Source organism: Belonocnema kinseyi, chromosome 3 (genome assembly GCF_010883055.1).
Source record: "Belonocnema kinseyi isolate 2016_QV_RU_SX_M_011 chromosome 3, B_treatae_v1, whole genome shotgun sequence".
Classification (NCBI taxonomy): Eukaryota; Metazoa; Arthropoda; class Insecta; order Hymenoptera; family Cynipidae; genus Belonocnema; species Belonocnema kinseyi.
This window is the reverse complement of record NC_046659.1, coordinates 87,991,417-88,013,720: the sequence shown is the minus strand read 5'-3', so window position 1 is coordinate 88,013,720 and position 22,304 is coordinate 87,991,417. Positions and strand designations below refer to the sequence as shown.

The following is a 22,304-nucleotide window of genomic DNA, read 5'->3' as shown; positions in this document are numbered from 1 at the left end:
CTATATGGGGCTATGAATTTCTAATGGGTCTGGAAAAAAAAGTTGAAAGTATTTCTTTACATTGGACTAGTTCCGACAACCACTTCTAGAGGATTTACAAATTCCTAGAACAAACAGGGAATGGTTTAGAAAAATTTGAATTTCGGGGTAAAACAAATATTCCAATTGGGTTGTTGCATATTTTAAAATATATTCTCTTCCCATTGAAATTGAAAGAGCGCTAAAAATTAAATATAATTACTTCAGGAAATTTTTTTCTAATACGTTTAAATTGTTTTATCTTAAGACCATGTGATGAGTGGGTCACGTGGCCAGATTCTTATCTTATCGACATTTTCTTATTTCCCAAATTATTTTCAAACGAAGCGCTACATGGAGCTGAAAATTTGGGATAATTAATAAGAAGCACTAAGAAAGTTGGGTCTGGTCCTAAATTTTAATAATTTTGAAAAAAGCAAAAAAAAATTATTTACAAATAAAGCTGTTTTCGTTGTTATAAAAATTTAAGACCAGACCCTCCTTTCTTAATGCTTCTCATTTATTATCCCAAATTTTCAACTCGATGTGGCACTTCGTGTGAACATAATTTGTGATATAAAAAAAGTGTCGGTAAGGTAGGAATCTAGTCACGTGACCCACTAATCACGTGGTCTTAAAAGAGTAGATTTTCGAAATTTGTGCGGGAAAACGAGGGATTCTGATTCGTCCATCTTCGGTAGTAGACATCAATTTGATTAACTCAGCTGACGGGGGAATTAATATAGACGCTAGTGGTTGAACGAAAAATAACCTTTTTTGACGTTTATAATTTAAAATGTATATTAATAGTACGAAGAATGGTCCAACAGTTATAAAAACCGCTTCAAATTTCACTAAAATTGGGATTTTGTAAGGTTCAACTATTCTAGGAATATCACGTTGCAAGGTCACATACTTGTTTGAAGAGGACTTTGGATCATTTTTAAAATATTTTTCTCCTAAGTGAAGTATTCTAAAAAGAATTTAATGCACTAACATTTTTAGAATTTTATGCAGTTTTCACAAAATGTATTATCTACAATTCATGCAAAAACTCAATTTTCCTGTATTGGGATTTAAACATTTATCGCCCTTGAAAAATGTTTACTACCATTATTTCTTTAGTTTGAACAATTTCCGTCTCCCACATCTTGAACATTTACAACTTTCTAGGATCACAACATTTTGAATTTGAGATTGAAAAACAAATTCCAATTTTTCTGTATTGGGCTTTAAGTCTCTATTTTATATAGAATAAAATGAATAAACTAAATGAAAGAAATGAAATAAATTAAATAAATAACAATATGAATCAAAACATTTAATAATCAATAAAAATTTTGAAATTCACATTACTATAGTCATAAAAGTATGTCCACCTTCAAACTAAAGGTATTAAAATTTGAACAAATTCGAAAAAATTGATCCATAATTATTGAATAACCTTCGGTTGATAAGTTAGACTTTCAAAAAACTCAGACTTACCGCCAAAGTAGTGGCTACTTGGTCACGTGGTTCGGTGACGTCACGCACATGGTGATGCTATAATGGCGAACGTTGGTGCGTGTTTACGTGTTTATATTAATCTCCCGCGCAAAATATTACAAGTACTTTCGAAGTGAACAATAGAAAAGCTTCTCAAACAAACAATTTTACTATTTTTTTTTTATTTAATATTGTGGGAAGCAATGGCTACAACCGAAGTGTTATTTCCTTTCGAAAAGCCAGCGAAAATTTTGAGATGGAAAGTTTCAGCTGGGACCATGATATCTCCTGGAAAGGTGCTGCTTTTGTATAAAACAGTAACATCCGATAACGATGATAAAACGAATCCAGAGGAAAAACTTCGTGCAAAAACAGAACGAGGACGAGTCACGAAGTTTTTGGCAAAAGCAAACGAAATTATTCAGCCAGGGTATGAGTCTTAACCTTAAAATTTATTTGTTATTATCAATGCCGGGATGGTGGGGATAATGCCTGTAAATTACCGAATTAATTAAAATTAACGCAAAAAAATCTGAAAGATACGCAATATGTTATCATTATTTTGTTATTTAGAAAGATATATGTTAAATAAACATACCCGTTTGGCGTGACAGCTTGCCGTCAAGTCAGTTTCGGAAAATTTCAATACTTTCCGCTTGTTATTTTCCTGTTTACATTTTCCGAATTTGATAAAATTGCACTTAATTTCACATTTTTTAATTTAATATCTAAATTTTAGAGTGAACAATTTTGAATTTTGCGATTCATTCAAATATTTTTTCAGTCCTAAGTATTCCATTTTTAACCCATTCAATTTAAGTTTTTATTTTTTAAAAAAGAACTATTTTTCTTTTTTAGATATATTTGACCGTTCAATTTAAATTCGAAACTGAATTGTTTAATAATCGAAGACCTTGAGTAGAAATTTCAGTGTTAAATTTTGATTTATTTATAAAAACTGAACATTGAATAATTTTTTTAATAATAGATTAAAAGTTTATGAGATAATTATAAGTTTCGAGAACATTTAAAAGTAATTTAAAACTTGAAAGATTGCAAAAGATTTTGAATAAAGTGTAGATTTTGGCAGATTCTTGTGAAATTTAAAATATTTTATTTTGGAAAATTAATTTTAAGAGAATATTTTTTTGAAAATTCCTTGATAAAATTGTTCAAAAAGAATCGGAATGATTTTAAGGCAATTTTATTAAATCTGCAGGATTTAAAATTTGAAAAAAAATATCAAAAAATAAAATTGAGATGTTTGATGATTTTGAAATCAAATTTTGAAAATTTTTAAGAATTCTGAAATGTTTTAAGATAATAAAAAAATCTTTTAAGGCGATAAAAAGAAGGCGAAGATAAAAAAGTCTTTTAAGATCTTTTAAATTAAAGTCTTTTAATTTAACAATTAATAATTTGTAAGGGCTTAAAGTTAAACTAATTTAATTTCCAATTTAAAAAATGTTCGCCCTAAACAAATTTTTAATCGATTAATTTTTAATGTTACTGACTTGAAATTGTTTAAAATAATATTATGATGAAAAATAACATTGATTCATTCTTCAATTTAGACCAATAGAAATGATGGCGTGGATTTATATTTTTTTATTTAGAAATTTTTTAATTAAAGCATTTTACCATATTTTAGTATATTTCAAAGAATTTATTCAATAAAACTGAGTTATTTCGTAGGATTTCAAAAATTTTAAGAGATTTAAAATTAGTTACTGAAAATCACCCTGAATTTTTATTAGTTTCTGAATTATTTTCCTTCTTTGTTAGTCTTGAGAAAAAAATTAATCCACTTTGAATCTTCTAAATTTACTCAATTCTACTTAATTCAAGGGATTTTTTGAAATTTTTGAAAGTTTTTAAAATAATCAGAGGATTTTAAATATTTCAAAGTATTTTTTCGATTACTTAGGCATTTTCAAAAGGTTTAAAAATGTAGAAAGATTGGAAATATTGTAGGTTATTTCAAAAAATTACAAATAATTTTTAGTTGATTTCAGTAATTTAATGGGATTTAAAATGATTTGAGATATTTAAAAATATTCCTAGTCGTTTTGAAGAGATTTAAACAATTTCAAGGGTTTTCGTAATTTTATGGGATTTACACAAATTTGCATGTTTTATGAGACCTATAAGATTTTAAGATATTTTAAAAATATTCTAAAGTTTTTTTTCAAGATTTTTTCTAGGAACATTATCAAATTTCATAGAACTTCATGGGATTTTATAATATTTTAATGAATTTTAAAGAATTTATTTAAAAGCAGTGAGCGGTTTCTTAGAGTTTCAAAGATTTCAAGAAATTTTCAAATATTTTTTGCAATTTATTTGGAATTTACCATGAATTCTTTGAAATGCTTTTGAATTATTCTAAATTCAATCAATTCTACTCAGTTCAATGGATTTTCAACTGAATTGATTTTTTCCTTCAATTTTTAGAAAATACTGCAAATTTTTCAACTTTTCCTTTGCCAATTTTGAGAATATTTTCTTAAAATAATTTTTCTACATAACAAATCATTTTAGATTTTTCTATAGGAATCTTGAGACAATGTTTTTATTCTATTAAAGCCATTCACAATTCTTAAAAAGCTTCTAGATTTTCTATTTGAATTTTGAACAAATCTGCACTTTGTTTTACATTATGTTGCAATTTTCTACGAAATTTCGGTACGAATAACCGAATTTTTCCGGTAGATACACCTCGTTTAAATAATTGGAAATCATTTCAAGTTTTTAATCAATTTTGAATCTTTGAATTAAAATTATAATCATATCATCTTTGATTAATAAGCAGGATTTTCTCAAAATTGTAGGACATTCGATTCATGTTAAAAGATACTTAAAGGTTCTGAAAAATTTCAAAATAATTTTTAAATTTGAAAAAATTTAAAAGAATTTCTAGATTTCTCAAGATTTTGAAATAAAATTTTAGGCTTTTCAAGGATACTTAAACTATTTCAAATGAAAATAATATAACTTCTAATTAAAGAAGTGTGAAGTTAAAAAAAAATTAATTTTTCTGGCTTAAAGTTTCTTGAAAATATATAATTTTGACATTTGTTAAGTTCATTGATTGATTTTTTAATTTAGAACCAAGAAAATGATAACGGTAATTTATAATTTTGAAACTGTATTTGAATCTTTGAACTCAATCCTTTATAAAATTTAAAAATTGCAAATTTTGCTGTTTACCTACATTTCATTTACAATTTTTCAATTCAATAATGTTAGTACGTATCTTTCATTTTACACCTATAATCAATTTGTAGTTTATTCTTTATTACTTCAAATGGAAAAATGCTTAGCTTTAGAGTTGAAATTGTTCAATTTTATTGACCGAGAAAAATGTTTTCGAACCAGGAAATGACCGGAAATTGTTGTTCTTCAATCAAAACGTCTCCCTGGACTGCAAATGGGTCACAGAATTGTTGAATTTCTTTGCACTCTTTAAATTGGCCAGGGAAAATGAACAATTTACCTGGAGAAAGCCGAGTAACTCTTTTGAAGAGTTGTATCTGTTTTCTCTGGTCTCCGTTTTGAAATATTAAAATTATTGTTCCGTATTAGCATAAATCGTTAGTTTTACAGGCAAATGATACTTCTATTGGAGGGATGCACTCATCCTACAGTAATGAAAGACCTTTGCGCAGAATGTGGTGTAGATTTGAGGGAAGGAGGTCCAGGTGGAGACACGGGTTTGGTTTCTCAAGCCAGTGTGCCAATGGTGCACAGTATTCCGGAACTTAAAGTTTGTCCCGAGTTGGCAGTACAGATTGGAAAAGCAGATGAACAGCGACTACTGCGTGATCAAAAATTAGCTCTCTTAGTGGATCTGGATCAAACTATAGTTCACACCACTAATGATGATGTTCCGGCTAACATAAAGGTATTCCAGAGCACCATTAAATCTTCAACATACATTTTACATGCTTTTTGCAATTAAATTATTATCTATTATGTATCCTTCACCATTTTTCTCCATTCCTCTCTTTTCTTTTTTTTAAAGAATTCTTATTTTTCCTGTTTTCGGTTGAAAATTAATTATTTTTCGGGTTGCCGCTGGACCGAGAAACCGGGAATTTGATCAATATTTAGAAGAAAAATCTGTCCAAGTTCGATTACCAAAGTTTTCAAATTAGTGAGTTGAATGACCTGTTTCTATTTTTTCTATATACAACGCTTAATTCGAAAATCTTCTACTTCAAAAGTTTTTAATTAAAATAATTTGAAAATGCATTCTTGAACACTCAAATAATTAAAAATTAAAAGCGTTTGAAGATGCAAATTTTGGATAAAAGCTGTTTTTACTTTATCAAATGTAAATTATAAATTAATTATGTTTAAAAGGGAACAATAATTGATTTGTCAAAGCGATATTAAATCGGTTAAAAATTAAGAAATTCCGGATTTGAACGTTAAAAATTAAACCTGTTTCACTGTATCAACTATTTTTAACTTAAAAATAACTTCACAGTAATGTATTTGCAATTAAACGCTTTCACTAAATTTAAAATGTTTCAATTTAAAATAATAATTTTTAATCCATTCAATAAAAAAAAAAAATAATGAAGAAAAAGAATCTTTATTTAGCAATAGTTGACTGTTTATTTATGACGAATGAATTTAAACCAAATATTTCAATTTAAAAAATTGTAAACTGAATCGTTTGACATTGAAAGCCTTGAATCGTTCAAATTTCGAAGAATTCTATAAACTTTGAACGTTACAATTTTGATTTTTATTTTTTTTAAATGTTTAATTATCAAGTGAAATTGTTGAATTTTGGTGTTCAAATAGCACTTGAACACTTATTATTTGTGGAAATATTTGAATAATTTTAAGAGGTATTTAGAAGTTCTGAAAATATTCCAAATTAATCTAAAACTTTAAAGAATTTAAACAAATTGCCACTGCCTGACTTAAAATGAAATGAAGATTTTTGCAGATTCCAAAAAGAAAATTTAGAAACTTCCTAAGAATTGCGAAAGGCTTCAAAAGAATGAAAATATTTCCCTAAAGATTTTGAGGAAAATTGAAAATAATTTTTCGTTTTTGAATATTATAAAAGAATATTCAAAAAGATTTCCAAAATTTTGAAGATGTTAAGAATTTTTTGTTTAATTTGCAGAAGTTTCTAAACATTGTAGGAAAAATTCTATTAATTTCAAAAGATATTTAGAAGTTCTAAAAAAATGAAAAATAATTTTACTGTTGAGTAAATCTAAAACAATTTCTAGATTTCTCAAGATTCTAAAATAAAATTTTGAAGCTTTTCAAGGACGTTGGTTCAGTTAAAAAAATTTTATTTTTCAATTTTGAACGTTTGCAGCTCAAAATTGTTTAAAAAAATATAATTTTAAAGTTCATTGCAGTATATCTGCATTTCATTTAAAATTGATCAATTGAAAATTATTGGTACTTTTTATTTTTTACGTGTAAATTATTGAGCAATTAAATACGAAATGTTTTAATTAAAAAACTTTTAAACTTCAATTTCGAAAGTTTAAAATTCAATAGTTCTATTTTCAGTACTTTAATTTGTATTTTATTTTTTATTAATGCACATGAAGAAATCTTTAGCTTCAAAGTTCAATTTCTTTTTATTTTATTGACCTTGAAAAATGTTTGCGAACCGTGAATTTTTTTCTATGACTAAATCAGAAACCCTGATTTTATTGAAAATTAAATTGTTCTGTTAAAAACTAATCTTTTTTGTCAAAACTCAAACTGTTTTGTTAAACTATTTGTTTTTTTGGGTACAAAATTTGTCCTTTGAAATAGAAAATTCATCTGTTAGTAGAAAAGTTGTCTCTTTTGGTTAAAAATTTAACTTTTTGGTTGAAAATTAAACTATTCTTTTTAAAATCATCTTTTTTGGTCGAAACTTCAACTGTTTTGTTGAACATTCGTCTTTTTAAATATACAATTTTTACTATTGGGTTGAAAATTCAAATATTTTGTCAAAAACTCATCTTTTTGCTCGAAAATTCCACTGTTTTTTTGAACGTTCGTCTTTTTGGGTAGAAAATCTGTCCCTAGAAGGTTAATTCTTTTTAATTTAAAAATCCACTGTTATAATTTTGTTTTAAAATTCATCTTTTGGTTGATAATTGAATTATTTGAAGGAGAATTCAATTATTTTGGTCAAAACTTCAACTGTTTTCTTTTTAAGATTCGTCCTTTTGGATTGAAAATTAATCTTTTGGTAGAAAAATGATCGCTTGGTAGAAAAGTCATATTTTTTGTTGAAATTTCATTCTCCTTAACTGAATAGTTTGTAAAAAATTTATTTTCTTGGTTGAAAATGTATCTCTGGCTGAAAATATAACTGTTTTGTTGAAAATTAACTTTTTTATGCAAATTCATAGTTTTTGGTTAAAAATTATATTCTTTTATAGAAAATGCGTTGTTTTTGCTTTCAAATTTCACAATTTGGGTGACATTTTTTTTTCTTTCTGCACTGAAATATCCTTCTTAGTTGCACATTTGTCTTTTTAATTTGAAAATTCATTTCCTTTTGCCAAAAATGCAACGATTTTGTTGACAATTCGTCATTTTTGGTTGAATTAAATTGTTTTTTATTTAAAAATAAAGTCTCATGATTGAACTATTACATTTTTTGTTCAGAATTCATCTTAATTGGTTGACAATAAACTTTTGTAACTGAAAATTCAACTATTTCACTTTTGACCGGGAATTTTATGAAACCGGAAAATGACAGTGAATTTATTTTTTGACCGGGAATTTAAAAAATCGAATCAAAATTTCTTTCAACTCTCTATTTGAACCGTTTTTAAAATAATTTGACAAATTGTGATTTTTATCAATTACGATATCATTCCATTTATAATTCCTAATTCGAAAATCTTGCACTTTAAAAATTTTCCATTCTAGATTTTTATTTTTTAGGCATATATTTTAATTTAAAGAATTTTAAAATGCTATTTTAAAGGCTTATAAAATGAAAAATTAGATGCCTTGAAAATTAAAGATGTTTTATAAAAAACCTTTTTAGTCGACCAACTGTAAATATAAATTCATTCATGATTTTTAAAATTGAATTTTACTTTAAGAATGCGATAGTAAATATTAATTGATTTTCCAAGACGATTCGGAATCAGTTGACAATTTTAGAATTTCTAGATTTTAACATAAAAAATTTAAATAACTTCAAAATAATATATTTTCAATCAAAAGCGGTTTTTATTCAATTTGAATATTATTTTAGTTTGAAATAATCTATTTTTGAACCATACAATTTAAAATGTTCTAATAAGAAAAAAAAACACACTTAATATTTACAAATATCTGACTGTTCATTTAAAATCAGTAATTATAAATTAAATATTCAAAAACCAAAATCATCAAAAATGATTGTGGAAGATTTTAAGGAAATTTTTTCAATTTGGCAGGATTAAAGAAAAATATTTGGGAAAAATTCGAACTATTTTAAAAGATGTTTAGAAGTTCTTAAAACATATTTTAAATATCTTTAAAAAAATTTTAATGTCGAACAACATGTAAATGTTTCAAGATTTTGAAATAAAATTTTGAAGCATTTTAAAAGATTTTTAAAATATTAAAAAACTATAACTTTTAATTTAAGAAATGTTCAGTTTAAAAAATAAATGTTTAAAAATAAATATTACAAAATTAATTAAATTTTAAACCTTATTAGCTTAAAATTGCTTAAAATGATAGAATTTTAAAAATTTTTAAGTGCATTGATTAATTCTTTAATTTAGAGCATTGAAAATGATAACCTGGATTTTTATTTTTCGAACTGAATCTGGATTTCTGAATTCTATAATTTATAAAAGTAAAAAATATATATTTGGATGTTTAATTGCATTTGAATACAAAAATTTTTAATTAAAAAAGTTTAAACTTCAGTTTTAAAAGTTTAAAAATCAAGAGTACCATTTTGAGTGCTTTAATTTGCAGCAGTTTTTATTACTTTAAATGGAGAAATTGTTGGCTTTAGAATTTGAATATTTTAACTTTATCGGCCGTGAAAAATGTTTGAGAACCGGACATTTTTTTCTTTGGTTGAAACGGGCATTGCTTGAGCAATTTTTAATTTGAGTTTACAAGCACTCAAGAGTATGACGGAGTGAAAATGATACAATTTGTCAAAACTATTGAGATTTTGCTTGAAAAATTATAACGAATTTGTTTTATTTTACAGCTTTTACTAGTAAATAATGATAAAAAAATACGAAATTTAAAAATAAATTTTTCACTCCATACTAGTTTTCTTTTAAATGTGCAATCATGTTTTTTTTTATTGAGTCATGCACACACTAAAAAAAATTAAATATTCGAACCTGAAATTTGTTCAGCTTCAACCAATGAAATTTTGGAACTTTATAAATACCCCGTAAAAGAGACAATAAAAAAATTTTTTTTACATTTTCAAACAATTTTAAATAAGACTGATTTTTTATTTATTTCAAACATTTAAAATTTAAAAACGAGAACAGAAATTATTAACTGATTGTATTTTTTTTTTTTAATTCTTTTGGATGTCGACTTACCAATTTTTGTCTCAGCTTAAACGATTCGATTAATTTTATCATTTTTATTTTGCTCTACTGAACATGTTTTTAAGAATAAATTCTTAAACACATGTTTCTTTATTTTAGCTCTTTGCGCTGCGATCGATGATTTAATTTAATTTTACAGGACGTGCATCACTATAAACTTCCTGGACAAAGGACTCACTGGTACCATACTCGTTTAAGGCCTCATACTCGTCATTTCCTTTCGGAAATGAGTAGACTATACGAATTACACATTTGTACATTTGGAGTTCGAGAATATGCTCACACCGTTGCTGGACTTCTAGATAAAGATGGAGAACTCTTTTCTCATAGGATACTTTCCAGAGACGAGTGCTTCGATCCTGGCTCAAAATACCCTAATCTTAAGTATGTTGCTTGATTTGCTTTGAATTTGATTTGATTTTTTGATTATGAAACATTTCTTAAATTGAAATCCGAAGAGTAATTTAAATCTTTTAATCTTTTAGTATTTGTATATCAAAAATGTGATAAAGAATTTTAAAGTTTACATCTTTTGTGATATTAAACTACAAATTACAAAAATTATTACTTGAAAATGTCGATTTTAATTCAGTTTTAGCATTATAATTTTCGAGTGATTGAAAAACCATTAGCGAAAATTTATGAAAGAAAAAACATTTAGTACGATTTAGTTGGAAATTTACGAAAAATTTTATTTTAACAATATTTTTTTATAATTGAATCTTCGTATGCTGTCGCTTCGTGCCAGTTTTGAAAAAATTGTTTTTTGTACTGTTTCCAGTTTGGACAATAAGTGAATAATCTTCGATTACAGTTATTTGGTTTAAAAAAACTGTTCAACTATTTCAGATATAGAAGAATTTAGCTTTAAAATTGGTAACAGTAGAGTTGTAGGAAATTTTTGCTGCGAAAAAAGTCCATCCTTTTTTTTAAATTCAATCTTTTTTCCAAAATAGGTAAGAAACGATAGTAAGATACAATTCAATTGCAAAAAAGCATGGTTAAAATATATGTTTTTGTAAGTTTTAAAATTTTGTCATTAAAAAATGTTGTTTTTTTTCAGTGAAATTATCAGTAATATTATTTTATATTTTTAAATCATAGAGAAACTGTTTTCTTCAGCAATCTGCTTTTTTGCACAACTATTTCAAAAAAAATTTTTTAAATGTCAAAAAGATTTCGAGCATTTCAACAGGTTTCAGAAAGGTTTTAAGGATTTCAAAGATTCAACAAATTTTACACAGTCGCGTAAATAATATTTCAGAAATATAAAACGGTTTCAAAAGATTTCAGAAATATTTTAAAGATTTTTAAAAAAATCAGAAATATTTCAAGAATTTTAGAACGAGTATAAAGCTCTCAAAATATTTCAAAAATTTCGCAAAGATTTCAATAATTTCAACAGGTTTCAAGGATTTTAAGAGGTTCACATGGATTTCAGCAGATTTCCAAAATTCAAAAAACTTGAGAAGATTTCATAAAGGTTTTAAAAGATTTTAAAGATTCAAAAAATTGTATAATTTTTATATTTTAAAGATTTCAAACAGTTTCAAAATATTTCAAAAGGTTTGAAGGATTTTAAAACTTTCGCATGGATTACAACAGTTTTCTAAAATCCACAAAAATTCCAAAAGATTTCTGAAAGATTTTCAAAGGTTTCAAATAATTGAAATATTTCACAAAAGTTTTAATTCAAATTTCCAAAAATATAAAAATATTTCAAGGCCTTCAACGATTACCAAAGATTTCAATGATCTCAATAAAATTTCAAGGATTTTAAAGATTTTTCATGGGTTTCAGAGATTTTTTAAATTTCATCAAAATTGCAAAAGATTTCAAACAATTTAAAAATTATTCAGAACAATCGCAAAGACTTTAAATATTTCAATAGCTTTCACAAAGGTTCGAAGGACTTCAAAAGCTCTAAGGGATTTCAGAATATTTTAGAAAGTTTTGAAGGTTTCAATAGGCTGCACAAATAATTCAAATGTTCCAAAAGATTTCAAAGATTACAAAAGGATTCACAAAATTTTACAAAGGCGCTGTACATTAGATTTCAAAGATTTTAAGATTTCGTATTTTAGATATCAAATTTGTCCTTTTGAATTAAAAATTCCTCTTTTCGTACAAAATTCAAATATTTGGTCGAAAAGTCATCTTTTTTGGTTAAAGGTTAATTCGTTTTAGTTTAAAATTCTACTATTATATTTTTGGTTCAGAAATCATCTCTTATTTGATAATTTAATTATTTTATGGCAAATTCAATTATTTTGTTAGAAACTTCAACTGTTTTGTTGAATATTCATCCATTTGGATTGGAATTGCATCTTTTGTTAGAAAATTAATCTTTTTTGGTTGAAATTTCATTCTTTTTAATTTAAAATTCTACTGTTATATTTTTGGTTGAAAGTTAATTATTCATTTTTCAAAATTTCAATTAAATCGAATGAAATTTCAACCGAAAAAGATGAATTTTCTCACAAAAGATGAATTTTCGACCAAATATTTGAACTTTTAACCCAATACAGTTGAATTTTTAACCAAAAGAGGAATTTTTTATTCAAAAGGGCAAATTTGATATCTAAAAAGACGAAATATTTGAAATCTAATGTACAGCTCCTTTGTAAAATTGTTTAAATCCTTGTGTAATCCTCGAAACCTCTTGGAACATTTGAATTATTTGCGAAGCCTATTGAAACCGTCAAAACTTTCTAAAATATTCTAAAATCCTTTAGAATTTCTGAAGTCTTTCAAACCTTTGTGAAAGCTATTGAAATATTTAAAGTCTTTGAGATTGTTCTGAATAATTTTTAAATTGTTTGAAACCTTTTGCAATTTTGATGAAATTTTAAAAACCTCTGAAACCCATGCAAAATCTTTAAAATCCTTGAAATTTTAATGAGATCATTGAAATTTTTTGTAATTGTTGAAGGCCTTGAAATGTTTTTAAACTTTCTGAAATTTGAATTACAACTTTTGTGAAATATTTCAATTCTTTGAAACCTTTAAAAATCTTTGCGAAATCATTTGAAATCCTTAAAACCTTTTGAAATCTTTGAAATCTTTTGAAACTGTTTGAAATCTTTAAAATAGAAAAAGGACTTGTGAAATTTCGAAATCTTTTAAAAAGTTTCAAAGATTCTAAAGATTTTACAATTATTTGAATCTTGACCGGGAATTTTACCAATTTTTTTTTTTTTTTCGAAAATCTTTCACTTTCAGATTTTCCATTTTCGATTTTAATTTTTACGTGTATATTTTTTATTTAAAGAATTTTACAATGCTGATTGGAAAATTTATTAAAGTAAAAATTAGTATCATTTGAAGTCGACTTGAAAGTCGAAAATGAAACTGTTCAAATGGGAAAATCTTATTAGTTAAACAAACGTAAATGCCTGATTGAAACTTTAGCAACTATTTTTAATTTTTAATTAACTTTAAAATAATATATTCATAATTAAAAGCTCCATTCAATTTAAAATATTGTTTCAGTCTAAAATTTAAAAACTAGAAATTTTTTAATTAAAAAAATAATAATTTGCCTAATATTTAGAAATATATGATTGTTCATGTAAAATCAGTAATTGTAAATAAAGTATTCAAAACTAAACCAAAAACTAAAGTTTTAACATTACAATTTTAATGGTTTTATTTGAAAAAATTTAATTTACAAGTAAAATGTTTGAACTTTGATGCATAATAAATATTACACACCAATAATTTTATTCCTAGCAAACCTTCGAGTAAGTTGAAGAGATATTAAGAAGGTCTGAAAAGATTGAAAATTCATTGTAAATTTGAAACGATTTCAAATAATTTAAACAAAGTTTTGTAGGAATTATGAAAGGCTTCGAGAGAATGAAAAACATTTTTTTAAGATTTTTAGGAAAATGACTTTATTTTGAAGAATTAATTTTAAGAGAATATTTAAAAAGATTTACAAAATCTTCAGAAATCAATCTGACAGATTTTAAGGAAGTATATTTAATTTACCAGGATACAAAAAAAACTTGAAGTACTGAAAAAATTTTGAAAATTATTAAAAATTTTAATAAATTTAAAACAATATGTTATTTGAATATGATGTTTCAAGATTTTTAGATAAAATTTCGAAGCATTTGAATGATTTTTAAACTATTTAAAATATAAACAATTCAGATTTTAATTTGAGAAGTGTTCAGTTTAAAAAAAATGTAATCATTCAATTTTTAATGTAAACAATTGTGAACGCTTGATTGAAATTTTATAAACTATTTTCAATTTTAAAATAACTTCAAAATAATATGTTAATACTTAAAAGCTCGTATTAAATTTCAAATATTATTTTAGTCTTAAATATTTCATTTTTAAACCATTTAATTTAACATTTTTTACTTACGAAAATTAACAATTACTTAATATTTAGAAACATCTGACTATTTATTTAAAATCAGTAACTATAATAAATGTTAAAAACTAAAATTTGAATGTTACAATTTTAATTGTTCTATTTAAAAAAATATTTAATTTGTTAGTCAAATTGTTTAATTTTGATACATTAATAACAATCGAACACATATTATTTTTAGAAAAAATTCAAGTAAGTTAAATATATATTTCGAAATTTAAAATAATAATAATTTAAAATTTTTAATAATTTGAAATGATTTAAAGAAAGTGTATACAAATTTATGTGTAAATAGTCCACGGCCTAATTTAAAATTAAATATAGATTTTGACAGATTTAGAACAAAGAATTTAGAAGCTTTTCAACAATTTTGAAAGGCTCAGGATAATAAAAAATTTTTCCTAGGAAAATTGAAAATGATTTTTTATTTTGAAAAGTTAATTTTAAATGAATATTCAAAAACATTTAGAATTTTTTTTAATGATCAAAATTGAATGTGGAAGATTTTAAGGAAATTTTTATAATTTGGCAGAATTTTTAATCAAATTTGAGGAAAAATGTAAATCATTTTAAAAGATGTTTAGAAGATCTGAAAAAATTTCAGATAATTCAATATTTGAAAAACTGTAAAACTGTAGATCTTTCAAGGTTTTGAAATAAAATTTCGAAGCATTTGAATGATTTTTAAACTATTTAAAATAAAGACAATTCAGATTTTACTTTGAGAAGTGTTCGGTTTAAAAAAAATTTAATCGTTAAATTTTTAACGTAACCAAATGTGAACGCTTGAATGCAATTTTTTAAATCATGTAATTTTAAATTTATTATTTAAGAAAATTAACAGTTACTTAATATTTTGTATTATCTGGCTATTTATTTAAAATCAGTAATTATAATAAATATTAAAAACTAAAATTTGAATGTTACAATCTTAATTGTTCTATTTTTTAAAAAATATTTAATTTGTTAGTCAAATTTTTGAATTTCGATGCATAAATAATAATTTAACATATATTATTCTCAGAAAAAATTCAAGAAAGTTGTGAAGAAATATTTCGAAGTTTTGAAAAAATTTTAATTAATTAAAAATTTGAAGTAATTTAAACAAAGTGTACATAAATTTCTGTGTAAATAGCCCACGGCCTAATTTAAAAGTAAATATAGATTTTTACGGATTTCGAACAAAAAATGTAGAAGCTTTTTAAGAATTTTGAAAGAATAAAAAATTTCCTAGAAAAATTGAAAATTATTTTTTATTTTGAAAAGGTAATTTAAAATGAAGATTCAAAAACATTTAGAAAATTTTTTTAAATTATCATAAATGATTGTGGAAGATTTTAAGGCAATTTTTATAATTTAGCAAAATGTTTAAAAAAAATGTTTATGAAAAATTCAAATAATTTTAAAGGATGTTCAGGAGTTCTGGAAAAAATCAAAGCTAATTAAAAATTGGAAAAAATGTAAAACTACCTATAGAGGTTTCAAGATTTTTAAATAAAATTTCGAAGCATTTTAATGATTTTGAAACTATTCAAAGTGTAATAGTTCAGTGTTTAATGTTTCTAGCTCAAAACTACTTGAAATGATATAATTTTGAAAACATTATAATTCATTGATTGATTCTTCAATTTCTAGAATTGAAAATGATAACGTGGGTTTCTATTTTTTGAATTGAATCTGAATCTCTGAACTCTACAGGTCAGTAAAATTTACAATTTTTAATTTGGCATTTTAACTTCCATTTGATACGTGTAAAGTATTGAGCATTTGAATTAGATTTGAACAGAAAATAATTGAAATAAAAAACTTTTAAACTCCGATTTTAAAAGTTAAAAATTTAAGAGTTCGTCTTCAAGTGGTTTCATTTGCAGCTCAGTTTTTATTACTTCAAATGGAAAAATGATTAGATTTTTTAAACTTAATCGACCTTGAAAAATGATTTGCGAATCAGGATTTTTTTGTTTGATTAAAAGAGCCACCCTCTTGTAGCAACCCTGAACCTTAATAAAAACTTTCAAATAAAAACTAATTAATATTTAAATTGCAGAGCTTTGTTTCCTTGTGGAGACGATATGGTATGCATAATAGACGATAGAGAGGACGTGTGGCAAGGATGTGGAAATTTGGTTCAAGTTAAGCCTTACTACTTTTTCCGACACACTGCAAACATTAACGCGCCACCTGGAATGAACAAATTGGACGATCCTAATCAACCGGGATCATCTGGAACTAGTGAATCAGCTGGATCTGAAAAGCAAGATAAAAATGGTGTCTCGGAAGAGGCTTCTCAACTGAATGCTGAAAAAGATCCGGAAAAAAAAGAATCTGAAAGTGTCCAGGTGGAGGTTGAGAAAGAGGCAGCGCCATCTGATGAAAAAGCTGCTGATCTGAAAGCCCCTAAAACGCAGGAAACCCCAGATGAAAAAGTGGCAGATGAAACAGTAAATCAGAAATCAGAAAGTGAGCCTACCAGTAAAAAAGTCGAAGAAATAGCGGATGAAAAATTAGAAGAAGTAACGGTGGAAAAAGGAGAAGTTGAGAAGATCGAGGAAAAGGAGGATGAGAAGAGTAGTAAAGAAAGTACTGAAGTGAAGGAAAATAATGTGAAACCAGTGGAAGAAACGAAAGAGGAGGCGAAAAAGGAAGGCGAGGTTGAATACGAAGACCAAGATGATTATTTAATGTACTTAGAAGATATTTTACGCAGAATTCATAAGGAATATTACACTGACCTTGAAAAGGAACCAGGTCGTAGGTCACTAAGAGATATTATTCCTAGAGTAAGAGCGAGAGTTTTAAAGGGTTTGACCCTAACTTTTAGTGGAATTATACCGACTCATCAGAAACTCCATCAAAGTCGAGCCTACAAAGTAGCTCGGGCGTTTGGTGCACAAGTTACTCAGGTAATACAAATCCATCATTCTAATTTCAACAATTAAATTGAGAATTAATTTTAAATATAAATTGATCTTTAGCTATCAACGTTCACATTTAACAGCAAACTTTTCGCAGTTTAAACAAACCTAGCGATCATATTTGAAAACACTCCTAAATGGCTCAAATCAAAGAACTTTAAACAAAAAAAAAGGAAAGAAGAAGAAGGTAATATAGGGCGGCCGCTGGACCGTTTCAATTCGAAAGCCTTAGTCATTAAAAAAATGTAAAGGTGCCATTGAAACTTAATCATTTTCTTTCAACTTAAAAAATAACTTAATAATAAATTATGCGTAATTAAAGGCTCTTATTAAATTAAAAATATTGTTTCAGTCCAAAATATTCATTTTTAACCCCCTTCAATTAAATTTTTTTGTAATTAAGAAAAAGAATAATTATTTAATATTTAGCAATATTTGACTGCTCATTTTAGATAAGTAAATTGGGGCGAAATATTTAAAAGTAAACAATTTAAAACTGAATTGTTTGACATAAAAACCTTTAAATGTTGACTTTTAATGTAGAAATAATAATGGAACACTCATTATTTGTAGGAAAAATTTGAGTAATTTTCACAGATATTTAGAAGTTTTGAGAAGATTCAAAATTAATTTAAAACTTGAAATGTTATCAAGTAATTGAAATCAAATGTGTGCAATTTTTTCAGAACTTATAAACATATTTCAAAATGAGAAATCATTTTCAATTTTCCTAGGAATAACTAAGAAAATGTTTTTATTCTTTTAAGGTCTTTCACATTTCCTAAGAAGCCTCTACATTTTTTGTTTGAAATTTGCAAAAATATACATTTTGTTTTAAATTAGGTTGTGGGTTATTGCACCAAAATTTTGGTACGAATAGTCGAATTTTTTCGGTATAATATAATGTAGTATAATATCATTTATCATTTTTTTTAAATTCATTGATTCAATCTTCAGTTTAGAGTATTGAAAATGTAAACGTGGATTTATATTTTTAGAACCTAATCTAAATTTTGAACTCTATAGTTTATGAACGATAAAATCTCTAAATTTTGCAGTTTATCTGCATTTTATTTAAAACTGTCCATTTAAAAAGTGTCAGTGCCTTCCAGTTTATAGGTCTAAATTATTGAGCATTTGAATGCAACATTTTTGAATCGAAAATGTTTTAAACTTCAATTTTAAAAGTTTAAAATTCAAGAGTTTCACTTTCAATGGTTTAATTTGTTGTTTATTTTTTTTTACTTTAAATGGAAAAATGTTTTTATTAGAGTTCGATTTTCTAACTTTAGTGACCGGGAAAAAAGTTTTGCGAACCGGGAAATGACCGGGGATTTTTTTCTTTGGTTAAAACAGTCACTCTGTAATAAATCCCCTTCCTTTTTTTGTCTTCTTTTTTTTTAAATCGTACTGAAAAACGTTTAGAAAAAATCTACTAAGGGTTCGGTGTTGAATCAGTATTTATTCATTCAGTCGAATTTAAAAATTGAAGCTTGTTTAAATTTGATCGTTAGATATTTTTTTATTTTCGTTAGTTTTTTATTTTAGGACAAGAAGTTTTAGTAAAGAATCCAATTTTTTACTTTGGGATAAACAACTTTCGTAAAGAATTATAATTTAACACGGAACAGGGAATTTTAGAAAAGAATTATTATTTTGATTTAGGAGAAGAGAATTTAGTAAAAAAATCTGTATTCCAAGTGAAGTCGTCTTAATTTGAAACTTCCCAATTTTATATTTCTCAAGGTAGTTACTATATTTCTAAATTTAAATATAACATTTTACAAATAAATATAATTCTGACTAGGAATCGTAATTTTTGTAATGGAAAGGAAAAATGTTGAAAAATTATTTTAACTCTGATTTATAATAAGGAAATTTACAAAAACAAACCCTGATTTAATTCAAAATTCATCTGATTTTAAAAATTCCTCGTTCCGAATCTGAATTTTTTTTAGTTAAATTTTGTTTGACAGTAAAAATTTACCAGAATTTAAAACTTTTTCCCCAAATTTTAGAAAAAGGAAGTTATATTTTTAAATAATAATACGAAATGGTCTAAATAAATTTAATTCTTACTCGAAATAGAGAACTTTTAGAAATAAATTTAATTGTGACTTGGAACAGGCAATTTCTGTAAATAGTTCATTATAGTTTTAAATTTCGAACAGAAAATTTCCATCAGGAATTATAATTTTTTTGACATGGGACAGGAATTTGGGAAAAGAATTTTTATTTTTATTTTGGAAGAAGAGAATTTAAAAAAAATCGCTTTTGTAAGTAAAAAGTAGTCTTAATTTGAAACTTGCCAATTATAAATTTCTGAAAAAGGGAGTTCCTATGTATCTGAATTGAAATATAAAATTTTGTAAATACATATCATGCTGACTTGGAACGGTAATTTTTTTAACGGAAAAGAAAAATTTTGACAAATTATTTTAACTCTGATTTATAATAAGGAACTTTATAGAAACAATCCCTGATTTGATTCAAAATTCGTCTGATTTTAATTTATTTTTTTTTCTTTGACAACAAAAATTTACCAGAATTTAAAACTTCTCTTCCAAATTTTAGAAAAAGGAAGTTATATTTTTGAATAATAATACGAAATAAACTAAATACATTTAATTCTGACTCGGAATAGGAATCTTTTGGAAATAAATTTAATTAAAACTTGGAACAAGCAATTTCTGTAAATAGGTCATTATAGTTTTGAATTTCGAGTAGAAAATTTCCGTCATGAATGATAATTTTTACTCTTGAACCAGAAATTTCCGTAAAAATCTATAATTTAGATACTAGAGTAGCAATTTTTCGTATGAATTATTTTTTTACTTGGGAAGATAATTTTAATTTCACTGAAAAAATATAATTTTATCATTTTTATTACTATTATAAAACAAATTTTGAGTTTAGGATAAGGAATTATAGGAAAAAATACAATGTTTATAGTTGGGACAGGGAGTTTTCTAAAAAAATTATAATTTTAAAATATAACTGGGAATTTCCATGAAGAACTATATAGTTTTAATTTTAGGTTAACTTTAATATGAGAAATGGGAATTTTGGAAAAGAATTTCAATTCTAATTTATAAGAAGGGAATTAAAAACAAGGATGCCTGTTCTAAATCAGAATTCGTCGCAATTTGAAACTTCGATCTTCCAAGTTTTGTAAAAAGGGAATTATTTACATGAAACGGGAAATTTTGGAAAATAATTTAAATTCTTATTTCTATCAAGGGATTTTGAAAAAAAACAATCCCTGTTTCAAGTCAGAATTTTTCATATTAAGAAATTTCTTATTCCCAACCAGAATTAGCTTAAATTTCAAAATTCCTTGTTTTTGAAAATAAAATCCTGCACAAATTTTAAACTTTCCTCTTTCAAATTTTAGGAAAAGTAACTTACTAAATTCCTGAATTATAATATATTATAATTCAGAGATGTATGTATTTATAATTTTATCAAATTGAAACGAAAATTTTGAAAAGTAATTTTTATTTTTATGTCCAAAAATTATCTGATATTCAAACTAAGAGTTATAATAATTCTTTTCCAAATTCCCTGTTCTAGATTAGAAATCTTTGAAATTTTTTGACATTTCTAGTAATCTGTTTAAATCTGTAAAAATTGTTTAAAATCATTCAAATCTTTTAAATTGACAGCCTGATTACTGAAATGAATCTATAAAAATACTTACGTAAAGAATCACAATGATCCTGTCTTGAAGCACGGAATTTTAGTAAAGAATTTTAATCTTAAGTTTTGGATATCGAATTTTAATAAAAAAATATAACTTTGACAGTTAAGACGGTGAATTTCAGTAAAGAAAAATATAATTTTGTCTTCTACAAAAAGAACTTTCTGAAAGATTTAAAAGATCAAAATTCACAAAACAATTCCTGTTTACAGTCAGAATTCATCAGATTTTGAAAATTCCTTGTTCCAAAACGAAATTTGTTTGAACTTAAAACTTCTGTTTTTTTTTTCAAATAAAAAATTTGCCAGAATTGATAGCTTGTCTCTTCCAAATGTTAGAAAAAGGAAGTTAATACATTTCTTACTCAAAATAGAAAATTTGGTAAATAAATATAATTCTGACTATGGACGACTAACTTCCGTAAAGAATAATAATTTACTCTTTAGGAGAGCGAAATTTCGTAAATCATTATTATTTTTATTGATAGAGAATTTTTTACATAGAACAGAAATTTTTGAAAATAATTACAATTCTGATTTAGAAGAAAGGCATTTTTTAGACCCCTATTCAAATTTAGAATTATAATTTTTTTTTTTGATTTCCTGTTTCAAATAAAAAATCTTGGAATTTTCTCAAATTTCTAATAATATCTTGGAAGTCTTTGACCATCACTTGAAACCATTCGATTATGTAAATATTTTTTATTGCTCTATACACAATTTTGTTTGAATTTTGTTTACCAAAATTTCTGCAGGACATAACGGAGGAGACTACGCATTTAGTAGCTATGAGGCCTGGTACCCAAAAGGTAAATATAACAAAAAAGAGAGGGGATATTAAAATCGTGAACCCGGATTGGCTTTGGACGTGCGCCGAACGCTGGGAACATGTAGACGAACGATTATTCACCCTTACAGCTCAGGTATGTTTGTGAAAAATTCGATTTTCAGGCCTCGATTTGTACGACTTTTCTTTTTTTTTTTTGCCTTTTTTTAATGCGACTATTTGAGAAAAAATGCAACTAATCCACCGAGAAATGGCCGTGAATTCATTTCTTGATCGGGAATTTTACAAATTTGTAGGGGAAAAAATGGGGTCAAGTTTGACTTTAACTGTTTAAATAAATACTTAGTTGTATGTATTTAATCTCTCCCTTTTACGGGTTTGAGGGCCACCGCTCCCTGTACATATATTTACAATTCCATCCTTAGTCTAACTTAAATACTACTTATATT

At 25.2% G+C, this 22,304-nt stretch overlaps 1 protein-coding gene across 2 annotated transcripts in view; it reads left to right on the top strand.

Annotated features, from left to right (window-relative positions):
* Positions 1–1,553: 1,553 nt before the first annotated feature.
* The window catches only part of LOC117169225 (RNA polymerase II subunit A C-terminal domain phosphatase), a 33,394-nt gene continuing 12,643 nt past the window's right edge, over positions 1,554–22,304 (top strand). For both annotated transcript variants that reach the window (XM_033355486.1, XM_033355484.1), the window contains exons 1-5: positions 1,554–1,933; positions 5,110–5,407; positions 10,207–10,451; positions 16,502–17,357; positions 21,824–21,991. In XM_033355486.1, coding sequence (XP_033211377.1) covers positions 1,707–1,933; positions 5,110–5,407; positions 10,207–10,451; positions 16,502–17,357; positions 21,824–21,991 — 1,794 coding nt within the window. In that variant the 5' untranslated portion in view covers positions 1,554–1,706. The remainder of the gene's footprint in view (positions 1,934–5,109; positions 5,408–10,206; positions 10,452–16,501; positions 17,358–21,823; positions 21,992–22,304) is intronic.